The 12,999-nt window shown below is 33.1% G+C and overlaps 2 protein-coding genes and 1 long non-coding RNA gene across 3 annotated transcripts; 1 reads left to right on the forward strand and 2 right to left on the reverse strand.

Moving 5' to 3' along the window:
* Positions 1 to 1,790: 1,790 nt before the first annotated feature.
* LOC131618127 (uncharacterized) lies at positions 1,791 to 2,679 on the forward strand. Its single transcript, XM_058889393.1, has one exon. It carries the CDS (start codon positions 1,914 to 1,916, stop codon positions 2,460 to 2,462), a length of 549 nt encoding a protein of 182 aa, XP_058745376.1. The 5' UTR covers positions 1,791 to 1,913; the 3' UTR covers positions 2,463 to 2,679.
* A 5,750-nt stretch (positions 2,680 to 8,429) lies between these two features.
* Positions 8,430 to 9,506, reverse strand: LOC131618128 (uncharacterized). Its single transcript, XR_009288744.1, has 4 exons — positions 9,266 to 9,506; positions 9,121 to 9,197; positions 8,817 to 8,939; positions 8,430 to 8,518 (listed from the first exon to the last, which is right to left on the reverse strand). It is a non-coding gene; the product is annotated as an uncharacterized LOC131618128 (long non-coding RNA).
* A 782-nt stretch (positions 9,507 to 10,288) lies between these two features.
* Positions 10,289 to 11,110, reverse strand: LOC131618129 (uncharacterized). The gene has a single exon (XM_058889394.1). The coding sequence runs from the start codon at positions 11,027 to 11,029 to the stop codon at positions 10,478 to 10,480; it is 552 nt and encodes a 183-aa protein (XP_058745377.1). The 5' UTR covers positions 11,030 to 11,110; the 3' UTR covers positions 10,289 to 10,477.
* Between the last annotated feature and the right edge of the window lie 1,889 nt (positions 11,111 to 12,999).

Consider the following 12,999-nt stretch of genomic DNA (forward strand, 5'->3'; position numbering starts at 1 on the left):
TAATGTCATCTATATGATTTTTCCAATGTTTTTTCTTTTTAATTTCCATCTTAATGTGTATTAAACGTCCATTCATATTATTATTAGTTTTAGTATTTGAAAAAGTAACACAGTTTGCGATGGTATTTGATGGTATGTCCATCTATTTTCATTTTAAAATTTGAAGTTTAAATTTTAAATGCCAAGTGAAAATAACTACGGAGCCAAGATAGAAAGGTTGCAGGTCGTTTTGCTATGATGGTAAAGGTGATTTGGAAAAACCGAAATAATATAGTATGGAATAATGAAAGGGAATGTCTCTCTAGATTAAGCTTGCAAACCTATTTTAATTGGCAGGATTGGTTCGCAGCCCAGGATATTCATGAAAGAAATAATGGAAATCAAATTTCCTTAGCGTGGTCTCCTCTAGCTGAAGGTTGAGTGAAATGTAATGTTGATGCCTGCTTCAACAGGCCTCACCGTGCTACTAACAGAGGTTGGTGTTTTTGTGATAACATTGGTAGATTCATTACTGTAGGAGTTGCTTGGGATATAGGTAGTATGTCCTCTATAGAAGCTGAGGCTTTGTCTTTGAAAGAAGCTGTTCAACATGTTGTTACCATGAATTTGGATTATGTGATATTCGAAAGCGACTTTCAAGTGGTAATTCAAGGCATTCATTCTATAATTAATGGTAGCTCTGAGTTTAACCTTATTCTTTTTTCTATTAAGCGTTTGTTAGCTTTTATTCCAAACTTTGAGGTAAAATTTATTAAACGTCAAGCGAATATGATTGCCGAAGTATCGTTAATGTTATTCCTCATTATATTGACTTTCATTTGATAAATGATATGAGTTAGTTTTGTTCTTCCAAAAAAAACCCTTCTAAAAATAATTTAAACTACTTCACTTCAAATATGCTATTAGTAAAAAAAAAAAAAATTTACCCCGGTTGTCTATTAAAAACCATGTTTTAACAGCAAAAAATATACACAATGGAAATAGTTGAGTGTGAGTGATTATATACATTAGAAAAGCTTGAGTGTTAGAACAACAAAATTGAATCAGCTTTAACCAAAGGTGGAAACAAAAAAGGCACAAAGCATATGGCTGCATTAAACAACTTTTAAGTAATGTGAGTGCTTCTTTTTAGCAGTCAATTAATGAAACTTCAACTCCATTATTTTCTTGGCAATTTTAGACCAGGCTAATTATTCAGATATTGAAACAATTTTGGTCCACAAACAGTAATTATGTTTTGAAAAAAAATTAAGTAATGAAATACACAACTTTTATTGTAAACAACTTCGTCTGTAGGCGCAAGATTCTCTAGATAATTTCAAGATATATTCCGTAAAGAGTCACTCCAATGTTCAAATTCCTTAGACGGTTCTATCTTATCTTTCCGAGGAGTGCATAGTTTGTTTTCGAACTTATGCATAAAGCTACTAGCAAACTAGTTTCCATTGTTTGAGGCAATAGTTTGCAGCAGTACTGTTAGTTGGACATGTACATGTATAATTATTTTCAAACTTATTCTTGCATTTCACTTACATGTAATTGTTCGTTACAATTTTACATGATTGCATCCAAGATTTTTCAGTCACGTGAGAGTTCCATTTAGTCCACACAACTCACGTGCTGTTCAAAGTCTTACCCCTTAACTCTTAAGGCATCATCCTCCACCAATTGGTTATTCAACTTCAAAGGTAGGTTGATTTATCATATAAAAAAACCACGTTTTTCTTTCTCTTCCTTTTCCATTACATTCACAATCACATAATATAAATACACCCACCCTTCTCCTTCAATTCATCCTTTCTATATCAACCTCTTCCTTCTCTCTCTATCCCTCTCTCTCTCTCTCTCATAAAAAAAATCTCTCTAGCTAGTTCTTTCTCTTCAAACAAAATCAATACTTACCACTATACAAAATGGAAAACAACCTACCAATAATAACAAAGAGAGCATGGAACATGTTACGTGTGGCCTTGTTCATGTTAAGAAAAGGCATATCAAAGGGAAAACTTATGATGGACCTAAACATGATGCTCAAACGCCGCGGCAAACTCGCCGGAAAAGCCATCACCAACCTCATCTTCCCTCACCACCACGGCAGCTCCACCTCAAGGGACTACGAGTTCAGTTGCAGCAACACACCTAACTACAAATTTGTCCTCAACAACAAGCGTCACCGGAACAACCACTTCTTCGCGTGTGCTCACGCTCCTCTCACGCAAGAGGACGACATTGTTACCGTTAATGCAGTTAAGACTATGTTGGAAAGTATGGTAAATAATCATGAGGTGATGGTTGAGGCTTCCCCGGCGCTCCCCGGGTTCGGGCGGACACCTAAGGCAAGACAGTTAAGGATAACTGACTCGCCTTATCCGGTGGACGATACCGATACGGTTGCGGAGGTTGACAAGGCGGCCGATGCTTTTATAAAGAGGTTCTACTTGCAGTTGAGGAAGCAGGATTGAGTCTTGTTTTCATAATTTTGTTTATCTTTAACATTTAATAAATGTTAATTATGATTTTTGAACGTTAAGCTATATAGTAAGCAATTTTTGATGATATTTTGTATGAGGAAAGTAAGAGAGGATTCATCTTAATTATGTTGAGCATGATTAATTTTATATGATTAGTTTTGGCTTGTATTACTAATATATGAAAAATTAAAATAAAATTAAAATGTTATAGCAAGTGTAATTTTTTTTAAATAATAAGATTATCATATATCGAAGAAAACAGTACAAAAGTAGAGGGGATCAAACCAAAACCCTCTCAAGGAGATATGAACTTAAAGAAAGGCAAATCTAACCTATTTTTTACAAAATCCATAGCAAGTGTAATTAACTTGTTCTCTATCTTTCTGGTTGGTTAATTTCTAATAAAGTAAATATCTTTGGTAATATTTAGTTTATGATCAGTGTATTATACTGATTTTCAGGAATCCATAATTTTGAATTGAAAATAACAGTACTCTAGAAAACATGAAAATTTAAAGGGAAAGAGAAGAAGATGAATTTGTACATTATTAATTGATATTATAAAATTGAAAGTATTTAGGGTATCCCTAACAAATTGGGCAGTATGATAGATGGAATATTCCAGAGAGGTACCTTGTTGAACGTACACACTTTTGGTACTAAAAGAGTTTTTGTTATTGTTGACAAATGTACTTAATTAAAGGATGATTGAATCTTCTAATATGGGATTATTAGCATATTCCAACACACACCATGTTCATGAAATATTCATTCATAATAAAGTTTCTTTTATTCTCGTAATCCATGTAAGTTGTTGATAGATGCATACACATTTCCATTGCAAATATGTGATTTCCAACATGATTTTTATTTTATTTTTGTGATTAATTGTGTTTTGGACTAGCAAAAGACCCAATAAAAAAATTCAACCAACTTTCTTATATAACAAAATATTTTGAAGGTGTTTGGTTGAGTTGAGACTATTTTGATCAATCTAGAGTAATTGTCTCTCAGTCGAGATTAATGGGTAGAGGACAAGTATGTGCATTCAATCTCTTATAACATTAATATTTTGGTCAATTTTAAATTTGTGCATGTGGCTGTAAAGTATTGTCCATTTTATGTGTAACAATCCTCACAACTTTATTTTTTTTAAAAAGACGTCTCTTTTGAATTAATGCAAGACTATTTTGATCAGCTCATAACAATTTGAATAAAGACATCTCTGGTTTGTCCGTTATGCCTCGGACCGGAAAAATTTCACTTTCATCAATTAGTTTTTTTAGGGTTGCGGTTAAGGTTTGAATTTCTATTTTAGAATGGGTAGGTGGAAATGTTTTTAGTGTTTATTCTGATATTTCTATTATTTTTTTGTTGTTTGAGTCCGTTTTAAGGAGGAGGATTAGGAATAATAATTATAAAATTTTTATTTGGTTATCGGTGGTATAAGCTATTTGATTAATTAGAAATGACATTTTATTTAATGGTGGAAGAAAAGAATGTTGTGAGATAGCCTTCGTTTCAAAATCTCTAGTTTAGGATTGACTTTGTGCCAGATCTTTTAATCGATTTAATTCGTTAATGATCACTCTATTTGATGTATTATTGTAATTCGGTCTCCTCTTTTTATATTCGGGTTAACTATTCTTTGTGCTCGATTTACTACAATCTTGCTTATAAAATAAAATATAAAACTTAAACTTTCTTTCTTTTTCCTTTCATTTAGTCATTATTTTTTGCCGAATCTTTATATTATGTATTTGCTTTACTTTTGTCTCAGTTCTTCCGTATAAGGCAGAGATTGTAATGGCAAAGAAAGGAATAAAGGAGAGATGAACTTTGATAATATTTTGTGGTTTGACATTTAATGAGAGAAACGTTTACTTATATTTTTCATCATTCCAATATTTTCAGGTTACACTAAATAAAGTGATATTTAAGTTTAAATATAAAATTTCCCATAAAAAAATGTTTAAATATAAAATAAATACTCTCCCTCATCCATATTCTCTAAAGATAAACATTGGATTTCTGACAAACATTTATAAAAGTACTTAATTACATATTACCCACTAAAGATATATTTATATTGAGAGCAAGATGTACTTAAGAGAGCAAAATGTACTTATAGATTATCTTGCTTGCCGTATGATTATAAATTAATGACGCTTTCTAAATGTATAATTAATGACCACAATTGGTAACAAATTATTGTACTATATGCATGTATTTTTGCCAAAAATACATACATAATTGAGCTATGACTTTTAATTCTGTGTGATTGGTGACCCTGATTTGGTTTAAAGTTAAACATGCTTTAAGGGGAAGACCCCACTACATTGTCTTCATGCAACTCCACTAACCTGTCAAAGTGAAACAATAGCTGGCCCTCTTCAAAAAAAATATTGCTGTCTTTCTTAACTTTGCCTTTCTTTTTTTCTCATCTTTTAATGCTTTTGCTTTTGATTTTGCAATTCAATGACTTTTATTTTTTCAAGGTTTATAAAGATACCACTTTTCTCTTGTTTAATTAAGTTGGTTGCCAAGAAAGAAAGTGTCCACGCCTATACTTGGAAGACACAAAATAATGGGCAAGTAAATTTTTTTGGTATAGTTACCATATACATGCATAATATTGATATTTTACATTTTCTCTCCTTAATTAACCCTCTTTATGTTTTGTACTTTTTCTATGTCCCTTTTCCCTTCATCATTTAAGTACCTATTACATTTTTTTTATTTTGCTTTCTTTTCTAATATAGTATTTCACTTGGTTTAGTTCTTTTTTTATGAAGGCCAAATTTATTGAAAAGAAAAAAAAGAAATTAAAAAAAAGAATGAATTCAGCCAAAACTCAATAAAAATAATAATGAAACTAAACAAAGGAAAATCAATCATATCTTTTACAAAATTATTTCTATTTTATATAAAAAGGAACTGAAAAAAAGTTTAGAAAATTAGTTGAGAGATCTATATTGGTAAAAGAAAATTACATAACTATTTCTTCTTTATATATATATGAGTAATCTAAAAGTTCATATTTGCGAGTGATCCCAAGACTTCCATCAACGACTTAGCTGCCAAGGTACTAAAGATTATTTGGAAAAAATTTGCACTACCATCTGTTTCTATCCAATAAGGATGTTTAAATTTTTTAATCACACATAAAAATAATTAAAATGTCAATCGAGGTCGGCAAACATGCGAGTTTAGGGAATCCACAGCTGAAGGATAGAGTTTTTGTCTCGGTGCAATCACCCAAAGACGAGGAAATCACTTTTGAGAGTTATCAGACACTCCTTTGCTAAATTTTGAATTCAATAACAAATTCAGCACATTGGGTGAGAGACTAAGGCCAATGCTATTGAAAAAAATCCAATAATTAAGTCAAGACTAGGCTTGAAATATGCAAGTGCAATTTGAAAAGAGATTTAACGCGGTAGATAAACCATCACCATCATCTATGAGGAAGTTATATCCTAGCAGTAGTCGTATGAACCTCCACAAAGAGTGGGGATACCAATGATTGTGCCTCTTTCCTCTACTTCTAAAGTTGTTTTGGTCGATCCACCTGGTTAGGTTTATGGAGACATGGTATTATTTATCAAGTCTCTTAACAATTTGGTGACATTTTTGGTGACATTGTAAGACATGTGATTATAACAAGGTCCAACAAGTATATGATTTAGATACCAAATGGGCCAATTCGGGTGATGGTTATGTCATGTCTACCATGCGAGGAGTTCAAGGGAACCAAGGTCGAGCATACTTTGCTACCCATCACACGCGCACTAACTCCCACTATCTGTATGGTCGACTCGGTTCAGGCTAGGCTTGGGTCTGTATGGCCGACTCGGTTCAGGCTAGGCTTGGGTCTGTATGGCCGACTCGGTTCAGGCTAGGCTTGTGCCTGACCCAAATTAATATTTGAAATGATAAAAATAATTAATACTAATTAATTCCACTAATATGTTGTCCATTGACAATAAACCTAATTGTTGACCAAGAGTTGTCTTGCCTTTCACGTTCTCACATTTTCCTTGGTGACCAAGGCTTCCTCAAATGTTATTTCAGAAGAATTGGTCATTTCCTATAATTCCCACTCCATTTTTTTTTGACAATATTACAAGACGTCTTAAAGAGAAGTTTACAATTCGATCTGATATATAATTTCTTAAGTGACAATTTTTTCAAAACGGTAAAACAAAACATATACCCTAAATATTGGGATGTGTTCATGTGCATAAGGTATATCCTTATGCACGGTGCATAAATACTCAAATATTATTTATATTACTCAAAGTATTATATTTATTTCTCAAAATAATATACAGGTTACTCAAAATAGTATAAATCACTACAACACGGAAGGCCTACGAAAGCGCTTATTTTGGGCTTTAAAAGCGCTTAAAAGCGCTGTGGAAGCCACCGCTGGCGTAGGTAACAAAAGCGCTTCTGAAAGCGCTCTGGTAGACCCCCCTATAAGAGCGCTTTTCTGGAAAAAGCGCTCTGGTAGACCCCCCTATAAGAGCGCTTTTCTGGAAAAAGCGCTCTGGTAGACCCCCCTATAAGAGCGCTTTTCCAAAAGCGCTTTCGTATGTTGCGTTTTTTTTAATATTTTGACATATCTCAAATTCTCACTAATATTGTGAGAAATACATTTATTATATTAAACAAATAAAAATTTAAAAGAAATACATTTAATATGAATCATTTTATGAATTAGTATTGCATATATTTATTATCAAAATACAAATAAAACATCATTAATTTTATAAGTGCTCTAGAAGCTAAGTTTACAATTAAATTCTCAAAACACAAAATACAATACAAATATATATATATATATATATATATATATATATATATATATATATATATATATATATATATATATATATATATATATATATATATATATATATATATATATATATATATACTGATTTGCTCCCTAAGAAAACTAGTTCTCTCCAGCCGAACGTGACTCCTCGATGGCCATAATTGACTTTCCAACAATGCACAAATCTACTTCTAATATATCTTCAATTGTCCATCGCATGTATACATATAAGAATAAGAAGAAGAAAAAAAAATAAAGTTAATAACGGAGTATAATACATATTGACTAAATGAGTTATTTATATCAAAAATTCAAATAGTATGAGAGGCTTATTGATTGTATGAGAACTGTCTTTTTCAGTTTCTCTTATGTGTAGAAAATCTAGAAATGAAGGATGATGTTTCTTGAAGGTACATAAATAGCATTAACAGACTTAGCATCCAACATGATTATAAGACTAGAAATTTTCATACAAATTTTATTTCTTGATTTAAAAGAACCAAACAGATGGAAATATATATTATTACTCAAAAGAGAATATCAAAATAAAGCACAAAGGGATTTGTTTAGACATGCTCAATGTGGTTTGTCAGTGATTTCTTTACCTTCTATGTAGAGAGATTATTCTTTTCCTATAAATGATCGTTTTTTGGTTTCTCAAACCTGGCATATAATACTAAATTATTCTAGCAAGGAAACCAAAAGACAAGTAGATGCACTTTAATATATAGATAATGATATAGAACTGTAAATGAATGTTTGAAATCATAACTATAAATGAATGTTTTTTTTTTCAAAATGCCATTGCAAATTATAGTGGCAAAACTAGAAGATATTACCTGTATACTGGTTTAGGTCGCTTTTTTCTTCCAAAAATTGGCAGCTCCAATTTCTAAGCAGCCTTAAGCTGTTAAGCCTTTTAATGTCTTATTTTCTGCTAAAATAAAAAATACAAGTATTTATTTTGTAGTAACAAAGTTGTTGGGTCAAAGAAACTACATAATTTCATATTGAATACACACTTTTAAGCATGAATAAGTCGAGTTCAGACAACAAGAATAAAGCATAAACTCATCATATAAATTTTTTATTAAGCAAGTAGTTAAGCTATCCACCATACATAACAGCAGCACAATCATCCTCCTAATATTAGCATTGGCTGCACCCTGTTTTTATAGCCAACAAGAATTGCACCAAATTCAACCTGCATCATCAATAATAAATTGTAGATACAAAACTATCAGGAATATTGACATGTAATAGAATTGAATTTTCACTATGAAGTACTAACATAAAGCATACAATGCAACATACATTCAACAACAAAAAGTGCATAACAGGGAGTAATGTAGCCAAGCACAGGGTAAGTATAATGTCGACTTAACTTAATAGTTAAGTTTGCTTTTATCCTTCAGCTTTTATCAAGAAGTTCACTCACTTTCTTCTATAAAAATGGCACTAAGAATCAAGCAAAGGAGAGAAAAAATCTACATAAACTTCACCTGTAGAATATACAAAATTAGTCCTTCAACTCCAACTCATTCCCTCAAATCCTTGTACAAAACTCAACAAGAACGCAACCATACAAAAACTCTCCATAAACTCCTTCTTCAACATACACAAACCTGCAAAATCATTTCACAAAATCAAGAACATTCACCAAAAATTAGACACAATAACACAGAGACAATACCAAACCAAAACTTATTATGGTTTTCCATAAACCTTCATATCATTTACAGAACCACAACAACCAGCACAAAATAAACCTATAAACCAGCATCAACAAACAATAAACTCATCTACCTGTAACAACCGCACCTTCAACGAACCGCACAACTGAAGCATACACCATGGCGACGACAAAACCCAACCAATAGCATCTTCTTTAATTTGCAAAAGGTTTCAGAAGAAAAGAAACAAAAGGGATGAATGAAGAATTGAAGAGTACCTGAACTGAGCCCTTCACCGTCATCGGAATTCCCCGAACTAGCTCCAAGATTTTTGTTCAATTTCAGATTTAGGTTAGGGTTTTCTGTGATGTTACCAAATTAGAGAGAAGAGTGAGATTGTGTTGAGGTCTATATTGAGGATGGAAACGGGATGGAGGTTACGAAGGAAGGGTGGCGTTTCGAAGCCGTTTCCGGTGAGCTCAGGAAGCGCGTCGCTTCGTCGTTTGAGAGGAAGAAGAACTTCATAAATCCAATCGACACATTATATAACCCTAGTCCCCTTTTCTTTTATTTTTTAATTAATTTGTTTTTAAAAAAAAAATTTAAATGACCTACGCCAGCGCTTTTCAGAAAGCGCTCTCGTACCCCTCCCCCCTTTACCAGCGCTTTTTAGAAAGCGCTCTCGTACCCCCCCCCCTTTACCAGCGCTTTTTAGAAAGCGCTCTCGTACCCCTCCCTTTATCAGCGCTTTTTTTCCTTGTTTTTTAGTTTTATTTTTTGCGCAACCTATAGCAGCGCTTTTCCCAAAAGCGCTTTCGTAGATGCGTTGCTAAAAGACAAATTTGTTGTAGTGAATATTACTTAGAACAATGAATATATTATTCAAAATAGTTAAAATTCGATATTACTCAAAATGGTGTAAATATTACTCAGAATAGTGTACTCATTACTCACTATTAATAATTACTCATAATTAATAGATGTGTACAAATAATGCATATATTATTCATGGATTATGATATTATTACTTGTTTCTAACTAAAATGTTACTCGGAACAATTTAAATATTACTCGTACGAAACTTATGCACCGTGTATCCCTAAATACTTTCAATTTTACAATCTTAATTAAACAAGTTCATCTATTTTATTTTCACTTATAAGTTTTTCATGTTTAGAAGAGTACTATTATTTTCAAATCACATATTCATTCTTAATAAAGATTAAATAACTTCGTCACGAAAAATTAAATGGAAATTAGTGAGAAGCATGATAGAAATCAATTGAAAAGAAAGACAGAGATCAAGTTAAATAAACTTTTCATAACATTTGTATTTTTATTGTTCATCCTCAACATAATTAACATGCATTCTCTCCTACTTCCACAAAGAAGTTTATAAGATTATCTAAAATTGCTTACTATAGCTTAACGTTCAAAAATGATAATTAACATTTATTAAATGTTAATAAACAAAATTACGAAAACAAGACTCAATTCTGCTTCCTCAACTGCAAGTAGAACCTCTTTATAAAAGCATCGGCCGCCTTGTCAACCTCCGCAACCGTATCAGTGTCGTCCATCGGAAAAGGCGAGTCAGTCACCCTCAACTGTCTCGCCTTAGGTGTCCGCCCGAATCCGGGGAGCGCCGGGGAAGCCTCCACCATCACCTCATGAGTATTTATCATTTTTTCCAACATAGTCTTAACTGCATTAACGGTCACAATGTCGTCGTCTTGCGTGAGAGGAGCGTGAGCACACGCGAAGAAGTGGTTGTTGCGGTGGTGACGCTTGTTGTTGAGGAGAAATTTGTAATTAGGTGTGTTGCTGCAGCTGAATTCGTAGTCCCTTGAGGTGGAGTTGCCGTGGTGGTGAGGGAAAATGAGGTTGGTGATGGCTTTTCCGGCGAGTTTGCTGCGGCGTTTGAGCATCATGTTTAGGTCCATCATAAGTTTTCCCTTTGATATGCCTTTTCTTAACATGAACAAGGCCACACGTATCATGTTCCATACTCTCTTTGTTATGATTGGTAGGTTATTTTCCATTTTGTATAGTGGTCTTGATTTTATTTGAAGAGAAAGAGCTAGCTAGAGAGATTTTTTTTTATGGAGAGAGAGAAGGGAGAGATTGATATAGAAAGGATGAATTGAAGGAGAAGGGTGATGGGTGTATTTATATTATGTAATTGTGAATGTAATGGAAAAGGAAGAGAAAGAAAAACGTGGTTTTTTTTATATTATAAATCAACCTAACCTTGAAGTTGAATAACCTATGGGTGCATATGATTGGTGGAGGATGATGCCTTAAGAGTTAAGAGGTAAGACTTTGAACCGCACGTGAGTTATGTGGACTTAATGGAACTCTCACGTGACTTTGAAAAATTTTGGATGTAAATTTGTAATGGGCAACTCCTTGTTAAATCATGTAATTGAAAAGAAAGTATAAGTTTGAAAATAATTATTATATCCTATAAAAGAAATTATTGTACGGTGTTGAGAGAGTTGCTCTTCTTAGATTGTAGAAGTATAGTTTTTGTTTTATTATTTTACATTCTTCCGGATTAAAAAATGTAAACAAACACTCATGTAAAGAAAATAATGATTAATGATAATTCTTAATCCAAATATTTTGATATATATTCCATATATTATTCGTTTAAAATATAATGAATTAAATATTTATTGAATGATGGAAGACATCTTATTTTAAAAATAAAATAATATAATATAATAAATGATAAATTCATTTTAACGGAGATACAAGGGCGGCGGGTCCTTTGTGATGTGTCTCTTTGTCTGAAGATTCACTTCACTGTCTGTGTTATCTCATAGATCTTTGATGTGAGATTTTTTTCTTCGATCTCATACCTCATAGACCTTGCTTGATGTGAAATTTTTTCTTCGCTCTCAAAGAGTGAAAAACCATATTCGGCGATCAGATTAGACTCTCTAGTTTTCGTTCACCTGTCGGATGAGCCATCTTCGAAGCACCAAGCGCCAGACTCAGTTCTAAACTCTTTTAAGGATAATTTACTCCATGTGTTTCTCACTCCTCCCCGAGATCAGTTTCTAAGGACTAGTCCCTCTTGTGATTTTTTGCACTTCTAACAGTTTCTGTATGCAAGGTATCATTCCTATGCCAATTCTAAAAGGAGATTTAAGATCACATATGGTCTCTCTTTCGGTTTGTTTAGAATAAACCTTTTCTCCATCTTATTCACATTTGTTGACTCTAATGTCGATCTTAATTAGGCAACTAAGGTAGTTGATAATGTAGTTGCAAAAAGAATCCTTAGAATTACGAAACATTTAGGTTTTAAGCATAAGGTTAGTGACAATGTTATGGTAAAAGATCTAGTGGCTTTGCATAAGAAAGATAGAAATAAGATAGTTTCACGTTCGTCTAAGGAGAGAGGTAGATGTTAGTTTGCTCTTATAACATTAGGGGGAAGGGGAGCAGTATTAAAAGGATGAAGGTTAAGGAGCTTATTCTTCATAATTCTTTGGAGTTTGTGGCTATTCCAGAAACCAAACTCCATGGTCTCTGAGTCTCTTGTTCATTCCCTTTAGAGAAATTTATTTTGTGAGTGGAGTTTTAAATCCCCTGAGGATAATAGTGAAGATACTCTTTTGATTTGGTGTAGATTTAAAGGGAGAGCCCTTTTCTCCTTTTCCAGTCCAGGTTTCCGTGGTACCTACTTAAAATGGGGGTTATGAAGTCTTTATGTTTTGTAGTTAACGTGTATTCCAAATCTTCTTTGGCTGATAAAAGAAGTATGTGGGATGACCTATTTTTCCGTAAGTCCACTCTTGGTGGAGAGTTCTCGGGTGTTCTTGATGATTTCAATGCGATCACCTTGCAGTTTGAGCGCAGAGGAAGCGATGGTGTTTCATTATCGTTTTGTAATGTGGAATGTATGGGTGGCAAAACGAGTCGTGGCCCGTCGGGCCGGCCCGCGCACCCACCAAAAAATAGTGGGTTGGGATTTTTGGCCCGCCGCCCACGAAAGCCCGCC

This window comes from Vicia villosa, linkage group LG7 (genome assembly GCF_029867415.1).
Source record: "Vicia villosa cultivar HV-30 ecotype Madison, WI linkage group LG7, Vvil1.0, whole genome shotgun sequence".
Lineage (NCBI taxonomy): Eukaryota > Viridiplantae > Streptophyta > Magnoliopsida > Fabales > Fabaceae > Vicia > Vicia villosa.